The sequence below is a fragment of the Felis catus genome, chromosome F2, assembly GCF_018350175.1.
Source record: "Felis catus isolate Fca126 chromosome F2, F.catus_Fca126_mat1.0, whole genome shotgun sequence".
Taxonomy (NCBI): Eukaryota; Metazoa; Chordata; class Mammalia; order Carnivora; family Felidae; genus Felis; species Felis catus.
In genome coordinates, this window is record NC_058385.1 from 65,077,307 (window position 1) to 65,101,950 (window position 24,644).

At 40.4% G+C, this 24,644-nt stretch overlaps 1 protein-coding gene and 1 pseudogene across 1 annotated transcript in view; one reads left to right on the top strand and one right to left on the bottom strand.

The window, feature by feature from the left end:
* Positions 1–3,321: 3,321 nt before the first annotated feature.
* Positions 3,322–24,644, bottom strand: part of HAS2 (hyaluronan synthase 2) — a 29,817-nt gene continuing 8,494 nt past the window's right edge. The window contains 4 exon segments of the mRNA XM_004000089.5: positions 3,322–6,258; positions 8,630–8,731; positions 20,862–21,275; positions 21,277–21,489. Coding sequence (XP_004000138.1) covers positions 5,329–6,258; positions 8,630–8,731; positions 20,862–21,275; positions 21,277–21,489 — 1,659 coding nt within the window. The 3' untranslated portion in view covers positions 3,322–5,328.
* Positions 12,191–12,289, top strand: LOC111558602 (annotated as a pseudogene).

Sequence of the window (24,644 nt, forward strand, 5' to 3'; positions counted from 1 at the left end):
GTCTTAAGTAGGGTGAGAGACGAAGTTGAGTGACATGGCAAGGGCGGGGTGGGGGTGGGGGAATCAAATGGTTATGACCAGCTGGTTATACGGCATATAAAAGAAGCTGAAGGTGGTATTTGGGTACCTGGAGGGAGACCTACAGGGAACAGGATGAAAGGAGCCAAGTGCCTGGAAGAGCAATACCAGTTTATTATAAGCACACGGGAACCAAATCATACTTGTTTATGCGGGACATTCAAATCCAAACCTCCACCATGTAGCTCAGTTTGCAATGTTAGAACCCCATCCAAAATTATCCGCAGGTACCGTGATCTATCACATTCAAACACGTCATCCTAGTATTTCTCCCTGTTGGGTTATGGTCTTCTATGATCTGCCGTCAGATGTTCTTTCTATAGCTAAATCTGAACTCTTGGTTAAATACTGCCCACACCTTAATTAAACTTGTTAATTCTGTGGAAAGGAACACATATCAAAATCACACCACATCCTTTCATCTGGAAAGTCTTCAGTCCCCATAAAGCCACACATCCTTAAAGAATCACCCCAGTGCCACACTATATTGAAGCCTATCTTTACAGAACTATTCATTCACTTCATTCCTTCTTTTTATATCCCCATGCCATTCTTTATACCTTTATTATTCCATTTTGCACCAAATGTTTGTGTAATCATCATATCCTTCTTACTCAATTATAACCTCTTTGAGTATAAATTTTGATTTCTGGCTCATAAGAGGTGCTCAGTAAACTTCACTAAAACCAGGTATCTGCCAACATCCATATTTGATACTAAATGTAGAAAGCTCAACAGGAAAATGCAAATATTTGAAATGATAGTTATCATAGGGATGATACTTAGTCTGAGGAAACCAATACACTAGATTAGAGCAATGCTTCTCAAACTCTAATGTGAGTAAAATAATCTATAGATCTTTTTTTTGTTTAAGTTTATTTATTTATTGGGGCATCTGGGTGGCTCAGTCAGTTAAGCATCCAACTTTGGCTAGGTCATGATCTCACATTCTTGGGTTGGAGCCCTGCATTGGGCTCTGTGCTGACAGCTCAGAGCCCGGAGCCTGCTTTGGATTCTGTGTGTCTCTCTGCCCCCTTCCCACTCATGCTCTCTCTCTCTCTCTCTCTAACCCTAACCCTCTCTCTCTCTCTCTTAAAAGTCAATAAACAATAAAAAATTTTTTTCAAGTGTATTTATTTAGTTTGAGAGAGACAGACAGTGCGAGTGGTGGAGGGCAGAGAGAGGGAGAAAGAAAACCGAAGCAGGGCTTGAACCCACAAAGCCGTGAGATCATGACCTGAGCCAAAACCAAGAGCTGGACGCTTAACCAACTCAGCCACCCAGGTGCCCGCATCTAGGAATCTTATTAAGCAGGTTCTGGGGCCCAGCCCAAGATTTTGATTCAATGGGTCTGGGGCAGGGCACGCATTTGCATTTCTTTTTTTTTCCCCCTAAAGTTTATTTATCTATTTTGAGGGAGAGAGAGTGTGTGCACAAGCAGGGGAAGGGGGAGAGGGAGGAGAGAGAGAATCTTAAGCAGGCTCCACGCCCAGCACAGAGACCAGTACAGTGCTTCATCTCACAAACCATAAGATCATGACCTGAGCCAAAATCAAGAGTTATGCACTTAACAGACTTAGCCACCCGGGAGCTCCATGCATTTTCATTTCTAACCAAATTCCAGGCGCTGCTTGTGCTGCTGGACCACGGATGGCACACTGAGTATAAACTGTTTAAAAGGTAATTCTGACACCAGAATGCCTGGACCTAAATTCCACCATCACAATTTAATAGCTTTATGGTCTCAAGATATCAACTCTAAGCCTCAAATTCCTCACCTGTAAGTGGCAAAAATAGTGGAACCCCTTCAGACTGATAGAGCTAAAACAGCCCGTCTATACAATGTGCTCTGGCAGTACCTGATGCATGGTATGTGCTCAAAACTTAGGTGTTGGTGTATTTAATGGTACAGATGAGTCAGTAGATTCCTATAGACTAATAAGCGTCTTTAAACCATGGCCGGCAGGCCAGATCTGGCTCGTTGCCTGTTTTAGTAATGCTGGTAAACTAGGAATAGTTTTAAGATATTTAAATGACTAAAAAATATTCAAAAGAATACTTCAAAATGCATGCAAATTATAAATTCAAATGTCAGTGTCCATAATGTGTTATTGGAAGCTGGCCACACGCATTGGTTGGCATATTGCCTATGGATGCTTTTGTAGTCCAAAAGAAGAGAAGAGTGGTCACATGACAGGCCACACAGCCAGAAAAGGCTACCCTGTATACTGGCTCGTTATGTTAACTTTGCCAGCCTCTAACAGAGCACCAAGTGACTTTATCAGTGAATCACTGATCACTGAGATTAGAACCATCACTGGAGTGGCAATAATGGTCAGTGGCTTAACGTTGTTTTATATTGTGTGTGTGTGTGTGCGCGTGTGTGTGTGTATAATGTAACTGTGCCGAAGTAATGAGAGATTCTCAGGAACTAAATAATAAAAAGAAAATCAGGAAGCAAGATGAATTTGAGGGATGAGTGGTAAAATGGATTAGCATCAGAGTTCCTCAAACCAGGAAATGCTATTAGATGCCCCGACCCACTTTTTTAATAAAAGCAATATTTATTGTCCTTTTTCTGATTATAAAAACAATACAGGATCATGGTATTTGGAAAATACAAAAATGTATACAGTATAGAAACCTGTGATATTCCCAATAGTAGAGATGATATTTAAACATGTTTCTTTTTACAAATTTGAGATGTTACTGTACAAAATGGTTATAAAATTTTAATGTAACATTTTTCCAATATCCTCATGTTCTCTGAAAACATTTTAATGGGCAATAATGTTACATTGTTTGAAAATGCGATAATTCATTTAATTATTGCCCTCTATTGGAGTTCAAGTTATTTTTAAGATTTTGTTATTATTTATAATAATAAAGTTGCTTATGAACTTTCCGAAAATCTGTGTTTTCTCCACTATGATAAATTATTATAATAAAATAATTTTTGTCTAAATTTGGGATGCTTCCAAGGGAAATATAAGATTAAAGGCAAGATTATATTAACTGAATCTCTCTCTCTCTTGCTCCTCTGTTTTCCAGATTTCCAAACCACACTAATTTGAGGGATTTCTGCTTCATCATTAGTAACATGAAATGATTTCTATTACCTTTTACCAACTATGTTTGTTTCTTTTCTATATACCCCATTCTTAAATCTATTCCACTACCATCAGGAAAACAGAGGTTTTGTTTCATTTGAAATTTCCCCTTCCCTTAGAAAAAAAGGCAATATTCTTATCAAAAATATTTTATTTACAAAAAATCAATTATACTATACATCCTATACTGGAAATACATTGAATAATTGCTACAATAAATACAGGCAATTAATTCAATCTTTTATAAGAATGAGAGAATTTGACATTTGAAAGTTATCAAAGCTTAACTTAGAACATAAATAGTTAAAAAGGCAAACTCAAGTTTTAGTTTCATTTATTGGCATGCTGTGTTTTTTCCCCACCAACTCTCCCATCAGTGAGTTTGAGTTGCAGAATGGTATGTACCTTTTGTACTCCGAAGGTAGAACGTGCAGCTTTTTCTTAAGCAGGACAGATGGAACGTAGGCATCTGCACGGAAAGGAAGCAGAATGCCAGAGGCACATAGCTGAACCCTTTGCCACATTCGCACTCTGCCTCATCACAACATTTTCTATGCGACGACTCGTGTGTTCGATTGTGTTTAACACAGGTCTACACAGCACCAGCTACAAGGCAAGATGGGTCATGTCAAATGTCAAACTGGGTAACTGAGGCCCTTGGAGTAGCTAAATTAGCCGGGTTAGGGGTACCTGGTCCATCAATTTCTTTTATGTGCCAATTCTTGATACACTTATTAAACCTTGATATTATTTTTACTATGTAAACATACCTATGTAGGCCAATAACAAGACAGATGAAGCAATTATCTGCATAAATTCAGAAAAAAAATCCTCCCTAGAAAGTAGAAGAGGAACTTAAATGTGTCAATTTTCATATCTATAGGCTTTACACTTATTAAAATGTATCCAACTCACCAGTGTAAACCTCATGGTAACATGTAAAGTGAACTGGTAAGCTGGAAAAAAAAAAAAAAAAAAAAAAAGACCAGCAAATTATGTTCAATATGTGGACAGTATCTGGTGAATTCAAGCCACAGAACAAAATGATGAACTGCATTGTATTTGTTTGTCCAAATAATACAGATAATTTTTTTCCACTTTCCATTGTACTCAGCCTGAGGAAACACTGCCAGAAACCCCAAAGGTTATTAATCTCTGATACCCATGTTTTGTCCAGTGCTGATGCCTAGTGTTTTCTTTCAAGGACTAGCATTCCCTTTTTTTTTTTTAATCTTATGAAAAATTGCACTTTTCTACCCCTTTGGCCTTGATTTTCTGATTTTCCTTTTATTTTGTACACCTAAGTACGTATTTCTACTTCCAAAGTGTGACAGGTATATTGGCCTTTTCTAAAAGAAATGAAAAGAAGTTAAAATATTGAAAGTTTAAATATTTTTCACAGAAAGAAACTATTCCATTTTAAAAGGTAGAGAGAGAGAGAGAAATATTTTATTCTTTCTATCATGAACAACATCAGTCAACCAAGCTTCACATTTTGGGTAGATTTTTTTTTTAAGTATGAATTTTTTCAGAACCTATTTTAAAAATAATAAAAAAGAACAGGTGTATTTTGGCAGAGAAGTAAAATATAGAATATGCAAAATTTGCTTTAAAAATTGGCATACAAAATTTTAAAACACAGTACAGTTATATAAAAATACAGCACAGCCAACGGCCTTTAAAATTTCCTTTGGCATTTCATTTGGTAGAGTTAAACAGAAAATCCTTTCTAAAAAAAAAAAAAAAATTAGCTATCAACACAGTCCATAAGTTAGGTTGTATACGTTGAAAGAACTTTTCCTTGAGTTTCCAAAATCCTTTTCTTCCGTGATAACCCACATAAAGCATGGCTAGTGAGGTATATAGGACAAACACTGTTAGGCGGATGTACAGTAAGGAAAAAGTGCATAAACAAAGAATGTTTCCCATTTTCATAGAAATAACAGGTTAAACTCTGAGTTTCTTCTCATTGATGTCTTGTTTTACTTTGGCAGAATCAAAATAAACCCATAGAAATGTCTTTGTTCAAGTCCCAGCAGCAGTGATATGTCTCCTTTGGTGGCACTATCTGATGCCACAAGAGGAACTAAGGTTTTGTGTGTGTCTGCGTGTGTGACTGCAAACGTCAAACAACGTGAGATCATACATCGAGCACCATGTCATACTGTTGTCCCTTCTTCCTCCTGCCACATTTATTGATGAGAACCACATACAGCGTCAAAAGCATGACCCAATAGCATGCATAGAGCAACGTTCCAACAATTAGAACGGTCTGTTTGGATTCTGAGAATGGCTTCTTAGATTCCTTATAAATGGTGAAAATCACACCGCCCAGGAGGATTGTAAACCAAACTGATACTGGAATGAGTCCTATGAAATTAACAACAATGGTTTTCCTTCCAGATGTGCCCCACCCAGCTTTGTTTATCGTGGCAATTGCAAACATCTTGGCGGGAAGTAAACTTGACATGTATAACACTGAGTAGAGGGACATGAAGACCATGACAATATTTCCTCTAAGGCAGCTGGCAAAGGATGACTTTATGAGACCTACTAACTGGACAGTTAACAAGAAGAGGAGGATGTTCCAAATTTTTCCCCTGTAGAAGAGCTGGATTACTGTGGCAATGAGGAAGAAAGGGAAGAATCCAGTGATAACTGCCTCATAGGTCATCCACAAGTGATGTTTATGAAACCACATCGCATTGTACAGCCACTCTCGGAAGTAGGACTTACTCCAACGGGTCTGCTGGTTTAACCATCTCAGATATTCTATAGGTGTCTCCGTAAGGCACTTGGATCGAGCCGTGTATTTTGTTGCATAGCCCAGACTCAGCACTCGGTTCGTTAGATGCCGATCGTCACCAAAACTACATTGGCTGCCCATAAATTCCTGATTGTACCAGTCTTCCACAAATTCATGCAGCAAGGAGTTTCTGTACATTCCCAGAGGCCCACTGATGCACTGGACACACCCAAAATAAGACTGGCAGGCCCTTTCTATGTTAAAAGCCATCCAGTATCTCACACTGCTGAGGAAGGAGATCCAGGAATCATACTTGTTTAAAATCTGCAAGAAGGAAAAAAAAAAAAAAAAAAAAAGAATAAATAAAGGTAAGCCTTAGCTAAAATACCAACAAAATCCGTGCTGTTGTGAGGTTACTGCCTAGAGCGAAGTGTGTTATTTGATCCTCCTATGAAGCACCCTTCTTCATTTTGACACAGTTATCTTTTATTTTCTCTGATCCTATGTTACTAGATTAATCTGATCAATTGTGTCCATGCATTGGGACTCCTTGATGAGCAATAGTTTTTCTACTTCATGACTCTGTCCTCTTTTTGCTGCTTTTTGTCCTTCTTGTTGTTACGCTATAATATTTTTAGGCTTTAGTTCTCAGATCCTAAAGTTTCCCACTCTTTCCTACCATCTATAATATTTTTAGGCTTTAGTTCTCAGATCCTAAAGTTTCCCACTCTTTCCTACCATCTAAGATTTGAAGTTTTTTAAGTCCTCTTCTCTCCTGTTCTGGTTAATTTCCAACTCATTCAATTCTATTAATTTTCCTTCTCCTTCTTTCTCTCTTTTACACAATGCCAGTGATAAATTGCTTGTTCTGGCCTTTCCCCAAAACTTAAATCCTGAAATAATACTCTATGCAAAAGCTACTGAAAATTAGCAGCTTTTTCTTGGCAATATTTCTAAATTCTTTCTTTCATCTCAGTTTTGTTCAGTTCTCATCTAGATTTTGCATGCTTCCTCTTTTATCACCAGGCTGTTTCTTTGTCTGCTCCAGGCATTGTCTTTGCCTTCAGCGTCACCATGCATGTGTAAAATGGGTTATACAGCAACGCAGAGCCCAAATTGTAAAGTCAAGTTTCCACGTGCTTCTCACCTTTTGCCAAAATCTGATCACGTGTTTGCAAAGCACTCATTTTTTTTTTATTTTTTATTTTTTTCATCGTTTTTTAATTTATTTTTGGGACAGAGAGACACAGAGCATGAACGGGGGAGGGGCAGAGAGAGAGGGAGACACAGAATCGGAAACAGGCTCCAGGCTCCGAGCCATCAGCCCAGAGCCTGACGCGGGCTTCGAACTCACGGACCGCGAGATCGTGACCTGGCTGAAGTCGGACGCTTAACCGACTGCGCCACCCAGGCGCCCCAGCAAAGCACTCATTTTTTTTAAGTTTATTTATTTATTTTGAGACAGAGACAGTGCAAGTGGGGGAGGGGCAGAGAGAGAGGGAAAGAGAATCCTAAGCAGGCTCCCCGTTGTCAGCACAGAGTCCGAAGTGGGGCTTGTACTCAGGAGACTGTGAGATCATGACCTGAGCGGAAACCAAGAATTGGACGCTTAACCGGCTGAGCCACCTAGAAGCCCCTACAAAGCACTCATTTTAATCTTCACATATTTTCACATATTCACATATATATTCATTTCCAATCCCACATATTCCAAGTAGCCTTCATTAATATTTGTTTACTTGTTCCTCCACTTATAGCAAATACTGGGAAATAAAGAGAATTAGCGGGGGGACACCTGGGTGGCTCAGTTGATTAAGCAGCCGACTCTTGATTCCGGCTCATGCTTGGAGTCTACTTAAGATTCTCCCTCTCCGGGGCGCCTGGGTGGCTCAGTCGGTTAGGCAGCCGACTTCGGCTCAGGTCACGATCTCGGGGTCCGTGAGTTCGAGCCCCGCGTCGGGCTCTGTGCTGACAGCTCAGAGCCTGGAGCCTGTTTCAGATTCTGTGTCTCCCTCTCTCTGACCCTCCCCCGTTCATGCTCTGTCTCAAAAATAAATAAACGTTAAAAAAAAAAGGATTCTCCCTCTCTGTTTTTCTCTCCCTCTGCCCCTCCTCCCTCTCAAAAAAAAAAAAAAAATAGTGGGAAATAAATCATAATCAGAAAATCCACTTATTAATTAATTATTCCTTTGCCTTTCTTACCAGTGTAAATTTGACTTGCTTCTTCTCTTTTCTTTCTTTGTATTCCAATTTGGATTTTTAATCAATCATATATTGACCAGCTTTTAAATACATAGGTATAAAATATAGAATCCATCATCTGCCCTTCTTGCTTTTTTTTTTTTTTTACCTTCACAGCTAAATGAACTCTAACATCAGATTTTACCAGAACATTAAGTTATGGTTCAAAAAGATACGGTAGAAATCATTACACATTTAAATTAAATATATATCACTTATCAGCCACAGCAAACAAAGGTTACATTCCAGGGTTAAACAAAGAAATCCTAATTCTTTTTTTCAATTTAGGAAAGGAAAGAGGCAATAAAGCGGGTCAAGGCACATACTAATGTGTCTCTAGCACCAAAAGCCACATCTGGCAGAGAGTTTGGTGTGTAATAAATACGTGTTCAATGAATCAACGAGTAAGAGTATAACTAAAAGCAACTCATGCCGAAAGTGAAGGCTTACACACCTGGACATCTCCCCCGACACCTCCGACCATAGGGTCTTCTTCTAAAACTTTTACCATTTCCACAGATGACGCAGGGTCAAGCATGGTGTCTGAATCACAAACCTGTGAAGCAAAAAGTACAAAATGAGTTAAAGGAAGAAGTAGGAGTGTAGTCAATACAGTCAAAATTGGGCATATATATTATGTCTTCAGCCTTCTTGTCACGGGGCCTCAATAAGCAAGTATTTATTGCAAGGGATGACCGTTTGTTATGTCACAATCGATACAAAGAGCGAGCTCAGTATTGAAGTAAATGGCAGTGCCGGATAAAACAGCTGAAGTGACATGCTAGGTAGGTCTTGTAGGCTAACCAGCTCGTCTTGGTTTACCATGGATGTTCCTCATCATGGCAGAGAAAGTCTTGTCTCCCAGGTGACATCCCAGTTTTCCAGGATTTAGTAGACATCTGGGTTGGTCACCATAGATGGGTTTTTTTTTTTTTTTTCCCTTTAGGCAACTTATCCCTCAGGTCTGAATGATGGTCATAAAATCCTAAGAGTGTATTGAAAGGGAGGCATGTTTAACAGCGACTTTCCTCCCTATCTTCATATGGTAACTAGAAGACAGGAAAGCCATTCTCCTCCATTCGGTCGTATAGTTCTGAAGCAAGTTGCCCATAAGAGCAGGACTTAGCAACTGACACAACATCAGAAAGGGAGGTAGCATTATCTGCAGACCACCTTTTTATCCTAAAGCATCAAGTATTCATCCAGCCCTTTGTACCTAAAAGCAAATGTAAATTATCTGAAGTCATTCTAGACATGCTAATAGTTGTTCGTAAAAACAATCTTCAGGGGGGTTGCCTGGGTGGCTCAGTTGGTTAAGCGACAGACTTCAGCTCGGGTCATGATCTCGCAGTTTGTGGGTTCAAGCCCCATGTTGGGCTCTGTGCTGGCAGCTCAGAGCCTGGAGCCTGCTTTGGATTCTGTGTCTCCCTCTCTCTCTGCCCCTCCCCTGCTCATGCTCTGTGTCTCTCTGTCTCTCAATAAGAAATAAATGTTAAAAAAAATTAAAACAAACAAACAAACAATCTTCAGGGGCGCCTGGGTGGTTCAGTTGGTTAAGCGTCCGTCTTCGGTTCAGGTCATGATCTCGTGGTTCGTGAGTTTGAGCCCCGCATCGGGCTCTGTGCTGACAGCTCGGAGCTCCAAGCCTGGAGCCTGCTTCAGATTCTGTGTCTCCCTCTCTCTCTGTTCCTCCCCTGTTCATTCTCTCTCTCTCTCTCTCTCTCTCTCTCTCTCTCTCTCTCTCTCAAAAATAAATAAAGATCAAAAAAAAATTTTTTTAAATCTTTATACGGGTCCAAAAAAGCAATTCTGAAACCAAACCAAATTATGACTTCAAGAAAGTTATTGGGATTAGTCTATATTAGTGAACCTCTGACGAACATTCCTGTTGGAGGCCCAAGGGGGCCGGGTTACAAATACTTTTCTTTCCAGCCTGATTTCTGAGCCAACTGGAAAATGAAACAGAAGAATAAGGGAGATGAGAAACCAAAATATCCCTGGTATCATCGTAAAGCTGATACAGAGCACAGGGCTTATACCCTGTGGAATAGCAGCCTTCCTAATTACATTTTCCAGCATTAGACAGACTTATCAAGTCCAAATAGCACCTAAGTGCGGGCAGCCTCCTCTTACAGATAAAGTGCATGCCCTTCTAAAGGTCTGGCCGATGCCAGCTCCTTGGTGGCCACCCACTCCCAGACGGAATGGGTAAGAAGGAGCCAGCTCCCCTTCTCCTGGACTCACCAATCAGATTAAATCACTTCTCTTAGGGAGGGAGGAGTGAGACAGCTGAGAAATGCTACCACCTTTCCCACAGGTAGGCTATACCTGTGGATAGAGCTTCTTCCACATGATCAAAGAAAACCAGAAATAAGAGAAATGCCCCCACCTCCCCATCCCTGATTAATGCCAATAAGACATGGTATTCCTTTCTGGGGACTACAGCAAAGCCTAGTAGATAAAAATGGATCAGGTTGACATGTGATGAACCAGTTTCACAACCCCATCCAAACAATAAATAATTAGTAGAGACTGGAGTGTTATCAGCAATTCCATTATTTTTCCATCAAGTCTGACTCACCAAAATGGATTTAATCAATATTTAGCCTATTTATTTACACCAAAAGTAATTATCTTTACAGTTCTCCATACTACTTTATTAAAAGAGTAGGGATTTCATATACCAGTTTGGAATGGAAAAAAAATTTAGAAAATAATTTGTAGAAACATAAAGTCTTGAGTTAAAGGGGATTCTCTCTCTCCCCCTCTCTCCCTCTCTCTCTCTCATGAGTCCCTGACATAATTAATTAAGGAATTTCAACATTTTAAAAAAATGTGTGTCTCAGTTTTATTGACAGCTATTCTTTTCTGAAAAAAGTATAAATTAATTTTTTTCAAAAAAATATACATATTAATGACTAACGTTGGTAAAATAGCGATTTAAATGCATGATTGAAACTTATATGGGGTGCCTGGGAGGCTCAGTCGCTTAAGCATCCGACTTTGGTTCAGGTCATGATCTCACAGTGTGTGAGTTGGAGCCCCATGTTGGGCTCCGTGCTGACAGCTCAGAGCCTGGAGCCTGCTTCTGATTCTGTCTCTCCCTCTCTCTCTGCCCCTCCCCACCTCGAGAACACGTGCATGCATGCGCTCTCTCTCTCTCTCTCTCTCTCTCAAAAAATAAACATTAAAAAAATCGTATAAATTCAGCAGTATATAGGGTATTCAGTTATAATCTCTCTGTATTTAGTTAATCATAGTAATTTTAGGGTTAACATCTGAATTTCTTATTTTACTCTAGTTATTTAGGACCATTCATTTTCTCAATAAAACCATTTATTTTGTTTTATTTTGTTTTGTTTTGTTTTTAGTATTCTCTTTTGGTCCAGCATGATCTCACTTTATCTAGGCAAGAGCTGGGCATTAGTTTTTCAGCGTAGAAAGTAGGATTTTACTAATACTTGTGTTTGGACGCAAGCCTCAGAAGCAGCCTAAACAAATTTCACCCAAAGTGACGTTTTTGCCTCTCTGAGTGCCTGGTCTACCACTGGCTTGTACATGGATGGCTGCAAGCCTGTCCCGCCTGGAATACGGGTAGAAGGGCGGGGGCAAGAGTTCGACCCACCTTTAGCTCCAGCACCCTGAGTTTATGGCCACACCCACCTCTATTGACTCAGGCTGGGAAAGGTAAAACCAGAAAGCTAAAATAAGACTAAAAACAACAGGAAGGGGCAATCTAGAATTAATGCGCAAGTCACTCCGCCTGCTTGTGAGCAGGGGTGAGCCAAGGGAACCGCCCCTTTGAAATGACCTTGAACCACACTTCTGAGGCTCTGAATGTTTAAATTGGTCCTGCCCCTCCCACTTTCCAACTGCAAAGAGCCAGCAGTTCTCCGAGAGAGAGACTGTTCTGGTGGGTTTAACTGTGTCGGAAGGGAAAGCTCCCAGAAATCTCCTGGGAAGGGGTTTACAGTGGCAGGATCAAAGAGCTTTAAAGAAGTTCGATTTCTGTTAGGTGCTTCAGCAGCACAGAAATGAAACGTGGAACACTACAGAGAAGCCGAGCATGGCCCGGAGCAAGGAGGACACGCAAGGTGAAGCATTCCATATTTAAAAGAGGAGAAAGGAAAAAAAGAGGTCCAACTTCTGGATGCTATTTGGTGACAGAATGCCAGCTAGAAAGCCATCAGTTATGACAGTCAGCATGTATGTTCATCGACCTAATAGTTTGTATTTATTAGTATATCAAGAGTGTAACTTTAGTCCCTCTGAAAATCCGTAGAGTGGGAACAGGCTTTCTAGTTGTCTCCCCACCAATTAATAATAAGTAGGTGATTTCATAACTGTTGGCTATTTAGCTCTAGGCTAGAAACGGTGGGGGACAAACACCAGTTGACGCAGAGCCTGACCTCACCTGGGGACAAACTACAGGCCATGATTTGCACACAGGAAACAATTAGAGAACAAATCAAAACATCTCACTGTCCACACTGAATGTCTCCACTGTAATTTGTTTAAACCACATCATCACTAGTCATAGGATTTCTCACTAGGAGTTATGGAAATGAAGCAAAGTTTTCACTAAAATGAGTGGGAAAGTGTCAAGGCAAAAAGGCACATTTGGGAGGAACCAGCCACCTCAGTCTTAACCACAGAATCCAACTCAAGTGCATAAGATCATCGTCCCTCCGTCTCCATCCTTCCCCAATGCAGTCGAGAGGGAACACCCTCCCCTTTCCTTCCTATCTAAACCAGGGTTGATGGGATGCCTCGGTGGCTCAGTTGGTTAAGAATCCTACTTCCTACTCGCACTCAGGTCACAATCTCACGACTGACTTGTGAGTTCGAGCCCTGTGTCAGGCTTGGTGCTGACAGCTGGGAGCCTGGAGCCTGTTTCAGATTCTGTGTCTCCCTCTCTTTCTGCCCTTCCTCTGCTCTGTGTCTCTCTCTCTCTCAAAAATAAATAAAACATTTTTAAAAGTTAAAAAAATAAATAAGCCAGGGGTTGACAATCTTAGGTCTTCAAGCCAAGTCTAGCCTGCCACCTGTTTTGTTAGGGCCTGTGGGCTAAAAATGGCTTTTGCCTTTTAAAATAATTGAAAAAATTAAAAAATAATAATATTTTGTGGCACATGGAAGTTATATGAAATTCAAATCCCAGTGTCCATAAATAAAGCTGTATTGGAACTCAAGCATATTCATTTTCATGTCATCTATGGCTGTTTTCACACTAAAACAGCAAAGTTGAATAGTTGTAATAGAGACCATATGGCCTGCAAAACCTAATATTTACTATCAGACCTTTTACAAGCAGAGTTTGCCAACCGTGGGACGAAAATAATTGGTTGCAGGGGGAGGGTTCTCTTTCATAATTTTTTTTTAAGTTGAGATTAAATACGTTCTAAGCCCAATTTTAATTCTAGTGGATTAAAGAAAAAAAATCCTGGGGCGCCTGGATGGCTTAGTAGGCTAAGTGTCCGACTTCGGCTCAGGTCATGATCTCACGGCTCGTGAGTTCAAGCCCCGCATCGGCCTCTCTGCTGACAGCTCAGAGCCTGGAGCCCGTTTCAGATTCTGTGTCTCCCTCTCTCTCTGCCCCTCCCCTCTACATGCTCTGTCTCTCTCTGTCTCAAAAATAAACAAATATTTAAAAAAATTAAAAAAAAAATCCCCAATGCCTCCATCGTCATGTGTTATAAAGAACAGTAACTGCATAAAAAGTGTGAAACATTAATAAAGTAGTGTTTTTTTTTTCCTTTTGTCAAGTTGTGCCTATTATAAGGATAAATGCCCTCAGAATCAAGAAGCGTCAATTAAGTCTTGGGTCCTGTTTCTCACTACTTCTGTGACCTTTAACAAGCCACTTATCATCATGGTACTGGAGTGAGACACTGCATATCAAAGTACCTTGTAAATTTACAAAGGACTGTAGAGAAGTGTGTTATTAGTTTAAGGTAATAAGCTTTGCACTTTTATACTCCCTAAGTAAACCCATAACTTCAGGGATTATGACAATCCTTAACACAAAGAGATGGCTCAGTAAAGAATCTCTAAAATGACCATGGGAACTGATTACATATCAAGGATGTCTTATCCCAATGAACAAATTCAAATGTGTCTGCAACTATCTATAATCCAGTTACAAACGATTAGTGTAGAGTTTATTACGTAAGTTATTAGACTATAAATTCATTCCAATTTATCTCACTGATCTTAATCTACCTCACTATAATTTAAACAAAAATCTCCTTTAGAAATAGTGTTACCGGGCACCTGGGTGGCTCAGTCGGTTCAGCGTCTGACTCCTGATTTTGGCTCAAGTCATGATCTCACTTTTGGTAGGTCTGAGCCCTACATCGGGCTCCATGCTGACAGTACGGAGCCTGCTTGGGATTCTCTCTTTTTTCTCTCTGCCCCTCCCTTGCTCATGCTCTCTCTCAAAAATAATAGATAGAACTTAAAAAAAATAAATAGAACTGAAAGAAATTAAGAAAGAAAGAAATTAAGAAAGAAAGAAAGAAAGAAAGAAAGAAAGAAATTAAGAAAGAAAGAAAGACTAAGAAAGAAAGAAAGAAAGAAAAAGAAAGAAAGAAAGAAAGAAAGAAAGAAAGAAAGAAAGAAAGATTGTTACCTATTCTACCAAATGCTGTTCAAATTCTAAGACCCAAGTCTAAAATGTCAAGTCTCCATGTTTCACTTTTTTGAACGTGTTTCCTTTCAGACTGCCTGGTGGATCTCCCCACCCCCAACTCGAGCCCCATACCACTTCAAAGGGCACTGAGAGCTACACAGATTAAGAGGAAATCTTAATTACTCTGGCTGCCTTCAATGAGGAAACAGGTTGAAAATAAATCAGGACCCCTTCTGTTGCTACTGCTTTTATCCTTTGCCTGCTTGCAAGACTTGACCCTTCATCTTAACCTTGACCCAGTGAGACTATTTTTTTCTATAGTGTGTGGAATTTACTCTTGGTCATGACCCTGCTACCAGCTTTCCTGACACAGCTTTACCACAAAGTAAATGGAAAGTCTCCCTCACTCTCCTTTCCCTGGGGACATTTATCTAGTGAAAAGGGGTAGGCCAGAACAACAACAAAATTTACAAATAGTTATTTACTACCAAACACAAGATGATGCCAGTTTCCTTGAACTCTTAACAGTATAATACCAGAGTAAACACACTATTGAAAGAAGAGAAAGCACCATGCAAATATTGGAACTAAACAGATCTCAATCCACCATTCACCAAGTTTATGTAAACTTGGACTAGCTTGTTGACTGTAGTGTCCTTACCTCACTTTCCTAAGCCTCCACCTCTCAGGTGAAAAATATGGATAATCACATCCACCTAAAGTTTGTTATATTGGTAATTTAGTTCGATCACGTATGTGAAGCACTTAATATTGGCTAACTCATAGTAAATGCTCAATAAAAGGAAGACATAAAGTGACGAACCAAAACCAGAAGTGACAAACCAAACACAGAGACACCCACTAAGGACACTAATCCAATGAGACAAGGGGTCCTTCGTACAATCACTGTAAATAAGTGATGACTCACCGGGAGAGCAGGGAACCAATCCCTACCTAGTCCAATACCCAATAAACTTAAGTTCAGCAAACTCAATTCTGAGCAGGCAATGTAAAAGTCCTTACACTGGGTTGTTTACTAGAGAAAATTAAAAAATTAGAGAGCAGTTTGCAGCCGATTATGATTCCTTTATAGCCTTGAATGTGCCTTTGGGGAAAGTACATTCTATTGTGGGAAAATTCATCCTATAGCAAAGAGTAGACCCTGGACCCATTAAAACTTAAAAAAAATGTTTGTTGCATCTTGACTTCATATCTCATTGACACTGAACCTAATGCACGTGATACTATTTAAAATGGGAACATATTCTTTGGTTTCGGAAGTACATAAATGTAGAAGACAGAATTTTATTTTTCAAATCTCAACTTGAAAACTGAATTATCTGCTGAAAAGGAGTACATAATTTGGATGAAACCACATACATGCAGGAGATAGGGGAGACCAAAAAATTAGGATGGAAAATAACCTTCACAAAAATAGGATATTGCACACAATTTAAAATTTCTCATATAACCAACAAGGTCACTCAAAAGCTTATGATGGATGGCAATTAATTTTATCATAACCAACTTCCAGGACTTTATCAATATTGCATGATACTTTCAATTTTTAAAAATCTTGATTTTCTATTTACTTGGATTTTGGGTAAATGGAATTTACAAGTAAGTCTATAGCTAAATTTACCAGCCTCAGATTCAGTGGCAAATACAAAATCATAAAATTTAAGAATTTTAGAGTTAAAAACACACTTTGAAATTTAGCAGCAGTAAAACCATTCCAGAAAAAAAAAATACCCTCAATGAAAAAATAATCATTCTCTTTGTGAGAAGGAGGCAGGATAAGGAAGATTATCCCTCTCCTACACCAATTGAGTTTATGACAAAGGATCTCAAATCCATCCAGTGGAAAGCCTCTGTATCATAGACATCTAAGCAATTTGGCCCTTCTCTGTTGCTCTTTTTTAAAAGAATTAGGAAGATATATACCTTCCTTGGGAGAATGAATTACCCAAGTTGTTGTAAAATACTTACTGACTTTGGTCAACCTAGAATCTATTCAAAACATTAAGGTTAAAAAAGGAGTCATTTGGTCATTCTCTTTTCTTTTTAGGAAGGCTTAAACATGAGTGAAAGTCATAGAAGGTGTAAAACAAAGGTGACAAGACAGCTGGGAACGTGGGAAACCAAATGTTATGACCTCTAAGGCTGAAGCCAAGAAACACCCTTTTTCCAAATGGCTGGAATTCTCATTCTAAAGAAGGGAATCAGGAAGTCCCATAATGGTAGCATTTAACTCAGGGCTTACATTCAAGAGCCCCAAATTGGGGGGAAAGGGCATACTAAAAATCAAAGTGAGGGACATCTGGCTGGTTCAGTCGGTGGAGTGTGTGACTCTTGATCTCAGGGTTGTGAGTTCGAGCCCCATGTTGCCTGTAGAGATTACTTGAAAATAAAATCTTAAAAAAGTAAACCATATGAAAGTGAAAAATATGATAGTAACTGTTAAAAATGTCAGAGAAATTAAAACTGTACTGAAAAACACACAAAAAACCAAAAAAACAAAACCCAAAAAAGACTGTACTGAGTTAGAGTTCCGAGTTGGGAATGATCTCGGAGATCATCTGTTCTACCAGCCGAGGCCCATAGCAAGGAAACAACAGATTCAAGTCTGGAATTCAGATGTCCCATTCCTATTTCACTGTGCTCCAATCTTATCCTCTAAAATGAATGATATAAAAAGACATAGAACATTCTCAACATTGGCCCTCAGAATAGTTCAGGCTTCCCATACAATATGGGAACCAAGCAAATACTACATACATACTTGTCAATTCTCATGATTCAGGGTAGTTATGTTCCACGAAGTTTCCATGAACACTGATGTAGAGAACACCAAAAAAAAAAAAAAAAAAAAAAAAAAAAAATGGCTTCTAGCAGAAATATAAGGTTAGGTTCCTCTGAGGCTCTGGTCACATCTTTGTCTACTGATCAATACCTAATAAATACCTAATAAATCAATACCTAATAAATCAATACCTAATAAATAACTGTTATTTGTGTTCCCATTTAAATACATCTTACTATATACTATATGTATTTGAATCATTAACAGTGAATTTAGGGCCAAAGGTACTGTACCTGATGCCTGAACAAAGCCCACCTAAGAAATACATTTTCTCCATAAGGCCATCATAGCTTTGTGCTCAGGAACACTAGACAGCAAGCACTTCAGCACTACACTTGGGGAGGGGCATTTTAAACAGCTACATCACCAACAAAAAGCACAACAATGTGAAAAACATGATACTAAATACATTATGAAGAAGTTACTTGTTTACAGTATAAAAGCTGAAGAAGGCAGAGCACAGTCTTCTTTGACCTCAGTTGGGAACATGAACATCAGGTGAATCAAATTTCTTGCTGTTCTGCACGTCTCAAAATGATCACAAAAGCGCAGCCAAGTACTGATTTGGGGGTTACAACTACATTTTAATGAGGAGGGTAATTTACAAATACAGACTCCATGAATAACAAGCGTCAACTCTACTATTTTGAATAATTTAGTCTTCCTTTTCTCCTGCTAAAAGGGTCATGGAGGGGCGCCTGGGTGGCTCAGTCCGTTAAGCGTTCGACTCCTGATTTCCACTCATGATTCTGAGATAGCGCCCCGCATTGGGCTCTGTACGGACAGCGCGAAGCCTGCTTGGGTTTCCCCCTCCCCCGCATGCATGTGCTCTCGCTCTCTCTCTCTCTCTCTCTCTCTTGCTCTCTCTCTCTCTCTCTCTCTCTCTCTCTGTCTCTCTCCCTCTCTCAAATAAATAAACTTAAAAAAAAAGATGAAGTGAAGAGAACTAGCCAGTGCAAAGATTCAGCCGCATCTGAGAAAAACAATCATCCGTGCCATCTCTGCCCAGCTAAGCAGTGTCTTCAGCCGGGGTAGCAAGGATGTGAGCAGATGGTCCTATTTCTGCCCCAGCCCCCATTCTCTCTTGTGTATGAGCACCTAAACTTTACTTCCTTCCTTCGGTAGCCAATCTGCTCTCCACATTCAGTCACTTGTAATGCTTAGTAGCCAACATCCTTGAACCTCTCTCCTTGGTCTTTCTGTGGCTTCTGCTTTGCAACTCTCAGACCCTGGGTCAGTCAGAATGGATGGTGAGAACGTACTGGTTTGACTGTTATAATGTTTCCACTTTTATAGAACACACAAGGTTAAAAATTGGGGATTTTGATGAGGAATGGCAGGATGGAGTCACCTGATTTCAGAATGCCAAATGGTTTTCTACTCTTGTGTCAGTCCCCTTGAACATTTGGAATGGATGGAGAATTCTAGCAGGATTTAGGACCCAGTTAACAGCTGGTGCTCAGGTTAGTCTATTTGGAGGCCTCAGCCTGATGGGAGGAAAGTTCTCAAGCCTGATTAGGGTTCTAGCAAGGAGCCCAGGCTAACGTTCCATAGCTTGTATTATTTTGTCCTGGTCAGGCACAATGTCAAGTTGTCAAGGATACAAACAAAGTTCAACACAGGAATGATGGAAGAAGCGGCTTTGAGAGGAACAGGCTTTAAAAAAAAAAAAAGAGAAGAAAAAAGAAAACCCACACAATGACATCTTGATTAGAAATGACAAATGTAGCAATTGTTTTAACTAGAATTAAAGGCGAAATATCAAAACATGTTTCTTCATTTTAGGCTTCAGTCTTCAAACCCTCTGTAAATTCCCCAGCCATCCCATCACTTCCTTTAAAAGGATCATTTCATCCTCTATCTGGGCCTGAAGTTACACTATGAAAATACATAAAAATGTCCTGAGGTAACTAAAAGTACCTCGATTGTGAACATTCTAGAAATTAGGAGACGCTTGGGAGTGAAACTCTATCAACTCCCTAGAAGAGATTAATATGCAGATTGGTACCAACTGAGGGGGAAAAAATGCCTCAAAACTCCTCAGATAGTAACCAGAATTAACCCCGTGGTAATCTCCAACCCTTTGTGAGACTGGCTTATTCTCTCCATGAACCTGAGGCTTGGAAAGGTGGTCCTGCTCCAGGCGGGTCATCCAGCTGACTCTGAAGCCGGTGCCCATTCTCCCCCAATCACACAGAGCATGCCATCCCACTGGGCGTGACCTTGTGACAATCAGGGACCCTAAAGTATATGATGGGTCTTCTGAAAAGTCGGATTTCACTGATTGGAGATCGGGAGAGTGTCCCAGTGGATTCTCTTAAACTGCAGACATTTCTCCCTTCTCCGTATCATCATGGCCAAAATTTAACTGAAGTATCTGCAAGAAAACTGCAGTTAGAAAACTCACGGGGACCCTACTAACGTTCTAAAGAAAGCTTCAGTGAGAACGAGGAGGGGAGAAATCCTGGAGCAAGCAGAGCAGTCAGGGAATTAATGACAGACACAGCCTGTCTCATTTTCATGCAAGCAAACACCATCACAAATGCTTTCAAAGGTCAAGTGCAGTGAGTGAGGTAATGCTGTTTGGGGAGTGAAATAAACATTACTTCGATTTTGCTCTGGGAAGGGTTTTTGTGTGTGTTTGTTTTTCTCCCTTTTTCATTTTCCTTCTCCTTCTGTCTCCCAGCTTTGAATGCCTTACCCTTTTAAATCAAAATTGTTCTCACCACCCCCATTTTGCCCAGTCTCCGTGAAAAACGTTTTATAGCCATCCCTCGAGCCTACAGATTTTCTCAAGACCCTTCTGCTCGGCAGACACTATTTTCGTACAAGGTCTGGAGATTTTAAGACTGTGGAAAATGACGTTGGATTTGACTTGGCAGAACCAAGGGGGCAGAGAAGGTAAGGGAGGGGGAGAGAAGGAAGGAAGGGTCTCCTGTTCAAAATAATCTCAATTTCCAACCAATAACACCGCGTAAGTTCAGCATTTTCGTAGATAGTCTTTAACAGTTTCACAAGATTTTTTTTTCCTCGCTTTCAAAATGTGCTTTCAACAGTCACGCGGTTTTCAAATGAACTGAAAGGAGTACTGTGTTCAGAGGGACAAGGATGGGCTATAGCATATGCCTGGAGAGACACAAAAGCTGCTTTATTTAAATGTATGTTTGCCCTGGCAGGAATTCGGAAACCTACCTGTACATAATCCACACTTCGTCCCAGTGCTCTGAAGGCCGTGTACATGACTTCTCTTTTTCCACCCCATTTTTGCATGATGCAAATACTCTTGTTGGACAAGACCAACTGGGTGACATGCTGTGAGCTTTCCTTATGTGACTCATCCGTCTCACCAGGACCTTTCTCATGGAAGTTGTTCTTCCAGATATAAGTGGCTGATTTGTCCCTGCCCATGACTTCACTAAAGATGTCCATCATGTAAAGGTCATCTTCTGAGTTCCCATCTATGACCATGACAACTTTAATCCCGGGGTAGGTTAGCCTTTTCACAGATTGCAAACATTTTCGTAAGTAGTCTGGATCTTCTTGATACGCGGCGATGCAAAGAGCAACGGTTTTGTTCAATTTAATGGGCGTTTCTAAGGATTTTTTTCATTTTTCGGTGCTCCAAAAAGGCAAACAGACTTTGGATGATGAGGTGTGATGCTAAAAAGGCACCATACAGTCCAAAAGAGAAATAGTAATTATCTGTTTGGATAAACTGGTAGCCAACAATGTAAGCAGCTGTGATTCCAAGGAGGAGGGAGACTCCAAAAAGTGTGGTTCCAATTATTCTCAGGATACAGAGAAACCTCTCACAATGCATCTGTAATATAATCAAATGATACTCTTGGTTAACCACTCTTGTCCCATACTTGTTATACACATGGTTTCACGGGGAGTGTTGGACTAGAAGCACTCAGGAGCTCCAACCTCACTTTCTCACTTAACTGGCTAAGTGACTTTCTGCACCTCAATTTGCTCATTTGCACAACAGGGATACGGATGTCCTTCTGGTGGACCTCAGAGTGCTGTTTCAAGGATCAAATGAGATGACGGTGGCAAGGCTCTACTGAAAAGCACAATGTGTTAGGGGAGCCTGGGCGGCTCAGTCGGTTAAGTGTCCAATTTCGGCTCAGGCCATGATCTCACGGTTCGTGAGTTCAAGCCCCACATCTGGCTCTCTGCTGTCAGCGCAGAGCCTGCTTTGGATCCTCTGTCTCCCTCTCTCTGTGCCCCTCCCCGAATCGCTCGGGCAAACACACGCACACTCTCTCAAAAATAAACCTTTAAAAAATAATAAAATAAGTTAAGGAAGAAAGAGCATCGCGCTTCATTTCAACAGGTAAATTTCCCATCCTTTTAAAGCCGTAATACAAAAAAACTTAAAAAGAAGAAAGTAAACAAAAAATAAAAAGATGCTTCTAAGCTGAAAAACAAAAAGCTGTGATGCATTAGACCCGAAACACATTTCAGCTCTTAATAACAGCCAGTTTTGTACTCCTCCCTATGGTCTGTGTATCTTCTGAACAAGGTTTTGAACAACCAGAGTAGAGAAGAACTATATATAGTTTTGTATTTCCTGAAGTATCTCCAAGGCTGAACACAGAAGAGGTACCTGGTAGACTTTTGTTAGTTTGTTTTTCTTTTGGGCCCAACTTTTCCTGGACCCAACTCCAGCGTGTCAGGGAAAGGAGGTTCCTCACCCAACAAACAGTTCTCCAGACAACAGTGGGTGTCCCACAATTGAACTCAATTCTGACACCATCCCTAACAGCATCAGACTCCACAGGTTAAGGGTTCAGTCCCACAAGACTGCCACTCATCTCCCCAACTTCAGACACCAGTCCCAAGCCCAGGTTGTTCCCTGTACTTCTAACCAACTGGCTCTAAATCAGAGGTTCCCAAGACCTGCCCACATTGGGTTTGATTAGTTTGCTAGAGTGGCTCACGGAACTCAGGAAACCTGCTTACCCGCTCGATTACTGGTTTATTATAAAAGGACATTACTCAGAAGCAGCCAGCTGAAAGGGGGGTATGGAAAGGGCACAAACTTCCATGTCTCTCCAAGAGCACCACTCTCCCCAAATCTCCGTGTGTTTTAAAATTTGGAGTTGACTTCACCCTAACTAAGACAACCCGAGGTAATGCAGAACAGCCTGGAGACCAGGATTCTAGCTCGTGGACGTTATTTTCTTTTGTTGGATGGAGATAATAATATTTGTCAGGGACCCTTCACAGAGCTGCGGTGAGGAGCCAAATCAAAGTGTTTCTGAGGGGGGTTTCAAAAGCCAAAACACAATCCAGTTTAAAGTATCGACATTACACTATATGCTAACTCACTTGGATTTAAATAAAATAAAAAATAGACAAAGTATCAGCTAACAAGGAAGCTAAAACAACCAAACACAGATGTGCTCCCCTTCCAGCACTTCTACAGGACATCACAGTATGTAACCTGGGAGGCTGATAAAGGGAACCCCAACACGAATGGAAAGTTCACGGTGCCGGGGAACAGTTCCAGTGAGAGGCAACAGAGCACAGCATCCCTTGTTAATTAAAACAGCTGACAGGATGCTGAAAACTCCCACTGGGCACCTTAACGAAGGCCTAAAGGTGCTGGGAGCACCAGACTTGGAACTCGTCGTTTCCAAGACGTGAGTCATTCTCACAAGAGTGAAAAATTTCAAGGGGACTGCAACGCTCAGCCAGGGAGATGAAGTGTGTGCTTCGCTTGGGTTTAAAATCACCATAGCCAGCAAAAGTACTGCCTGCCATTCTTTTCCATTATTCACATTTTCCTTGCTTTTATCAGCACACGTGGACAAAGAGAGTGTTTGCGTAGCATCTGCTGGCCACAGCTGGAGGGGGAACACCCTCTTACATCATAGGAGTCTACAGAATGTCCCTTTGAAGCCTGGGAAAAGTTGCTAGTACACTGCAGCAGCCTGGTTAAAGCTGAACCTTTCTATTTCTGAGATGTATCGTATTATTGCCCGGTAAGACACATGCAGCATATGTCAGTACAGGCCAAAGGGCAAAAGGCACATTTTCAGAGCCAACTTTACGGAGGGAATACATTGATCTCAAGGAGTGACACACAGTGTGTGTTTCTTTATCATTTCCCCTGGGCAATTGCATAGATATGGGCACCATATGTGTGAGACTTTCTGAGACAATCCTCAATTCAGATACTCTGCTTCATAAGCAAACTCTCCTCAGACATATGGCTTCATTGTTCAATTGGAAAATACGGTAGTTCCGTCCTGGAGCATAAGAGTTTACTGCTAAAGAGAGAGACGACTTAGAAATCTACCTTCCGTAAGTATGTAAAACATAGAAGTTGGATTTTATTTTAATTATTTTTTTGCCCACATCAAACTTGAATTGATTTTTAAGCTGCTATGTGATTGGATACCAATTATTCACCAGTACGAGTCTTCACAGAATTCTAAGCCAAACCAAGCGTAAAGAATAGATTGATGCACCCTAATGTAAGTTCCACAAAGTCAACAGATTTTTCTAAATCTACTTTTGCCAATGTGCCCCAAGGACCTAAAACCCTGCCTGGCTTACAGGTGGTATTCAGTAAATATTTGCTGAATGAATTCATGTAACTTTATGCATCAACATCGTCATTGACCTCGTTGTTATATCTGCTAACATTTATTCACCATTCATTAGGTTCCAGGCAGTGGGCTAAGTATTGTCTGTCTTATTGAATGGCATGATCCCATTTAATCCTAACTACTTTAGGTGATAAATGTATTCTTAATCTCATGTTACAAATAACATACACATAGGATGAGGAAACCAAGACTCTAAGTATTTAAGTAACAGTCTCAAAACCAGAAGTAGGATCCGCATGGTAGCATAGAGCCAGGTTACAGTACTCTCAGTAAATATTCGCTGAATAGATTTGATTTGTCATGACAAAACAGGCAGCTTCCTTTTGTTTCTGGCTAACAAAACATGTTGTGC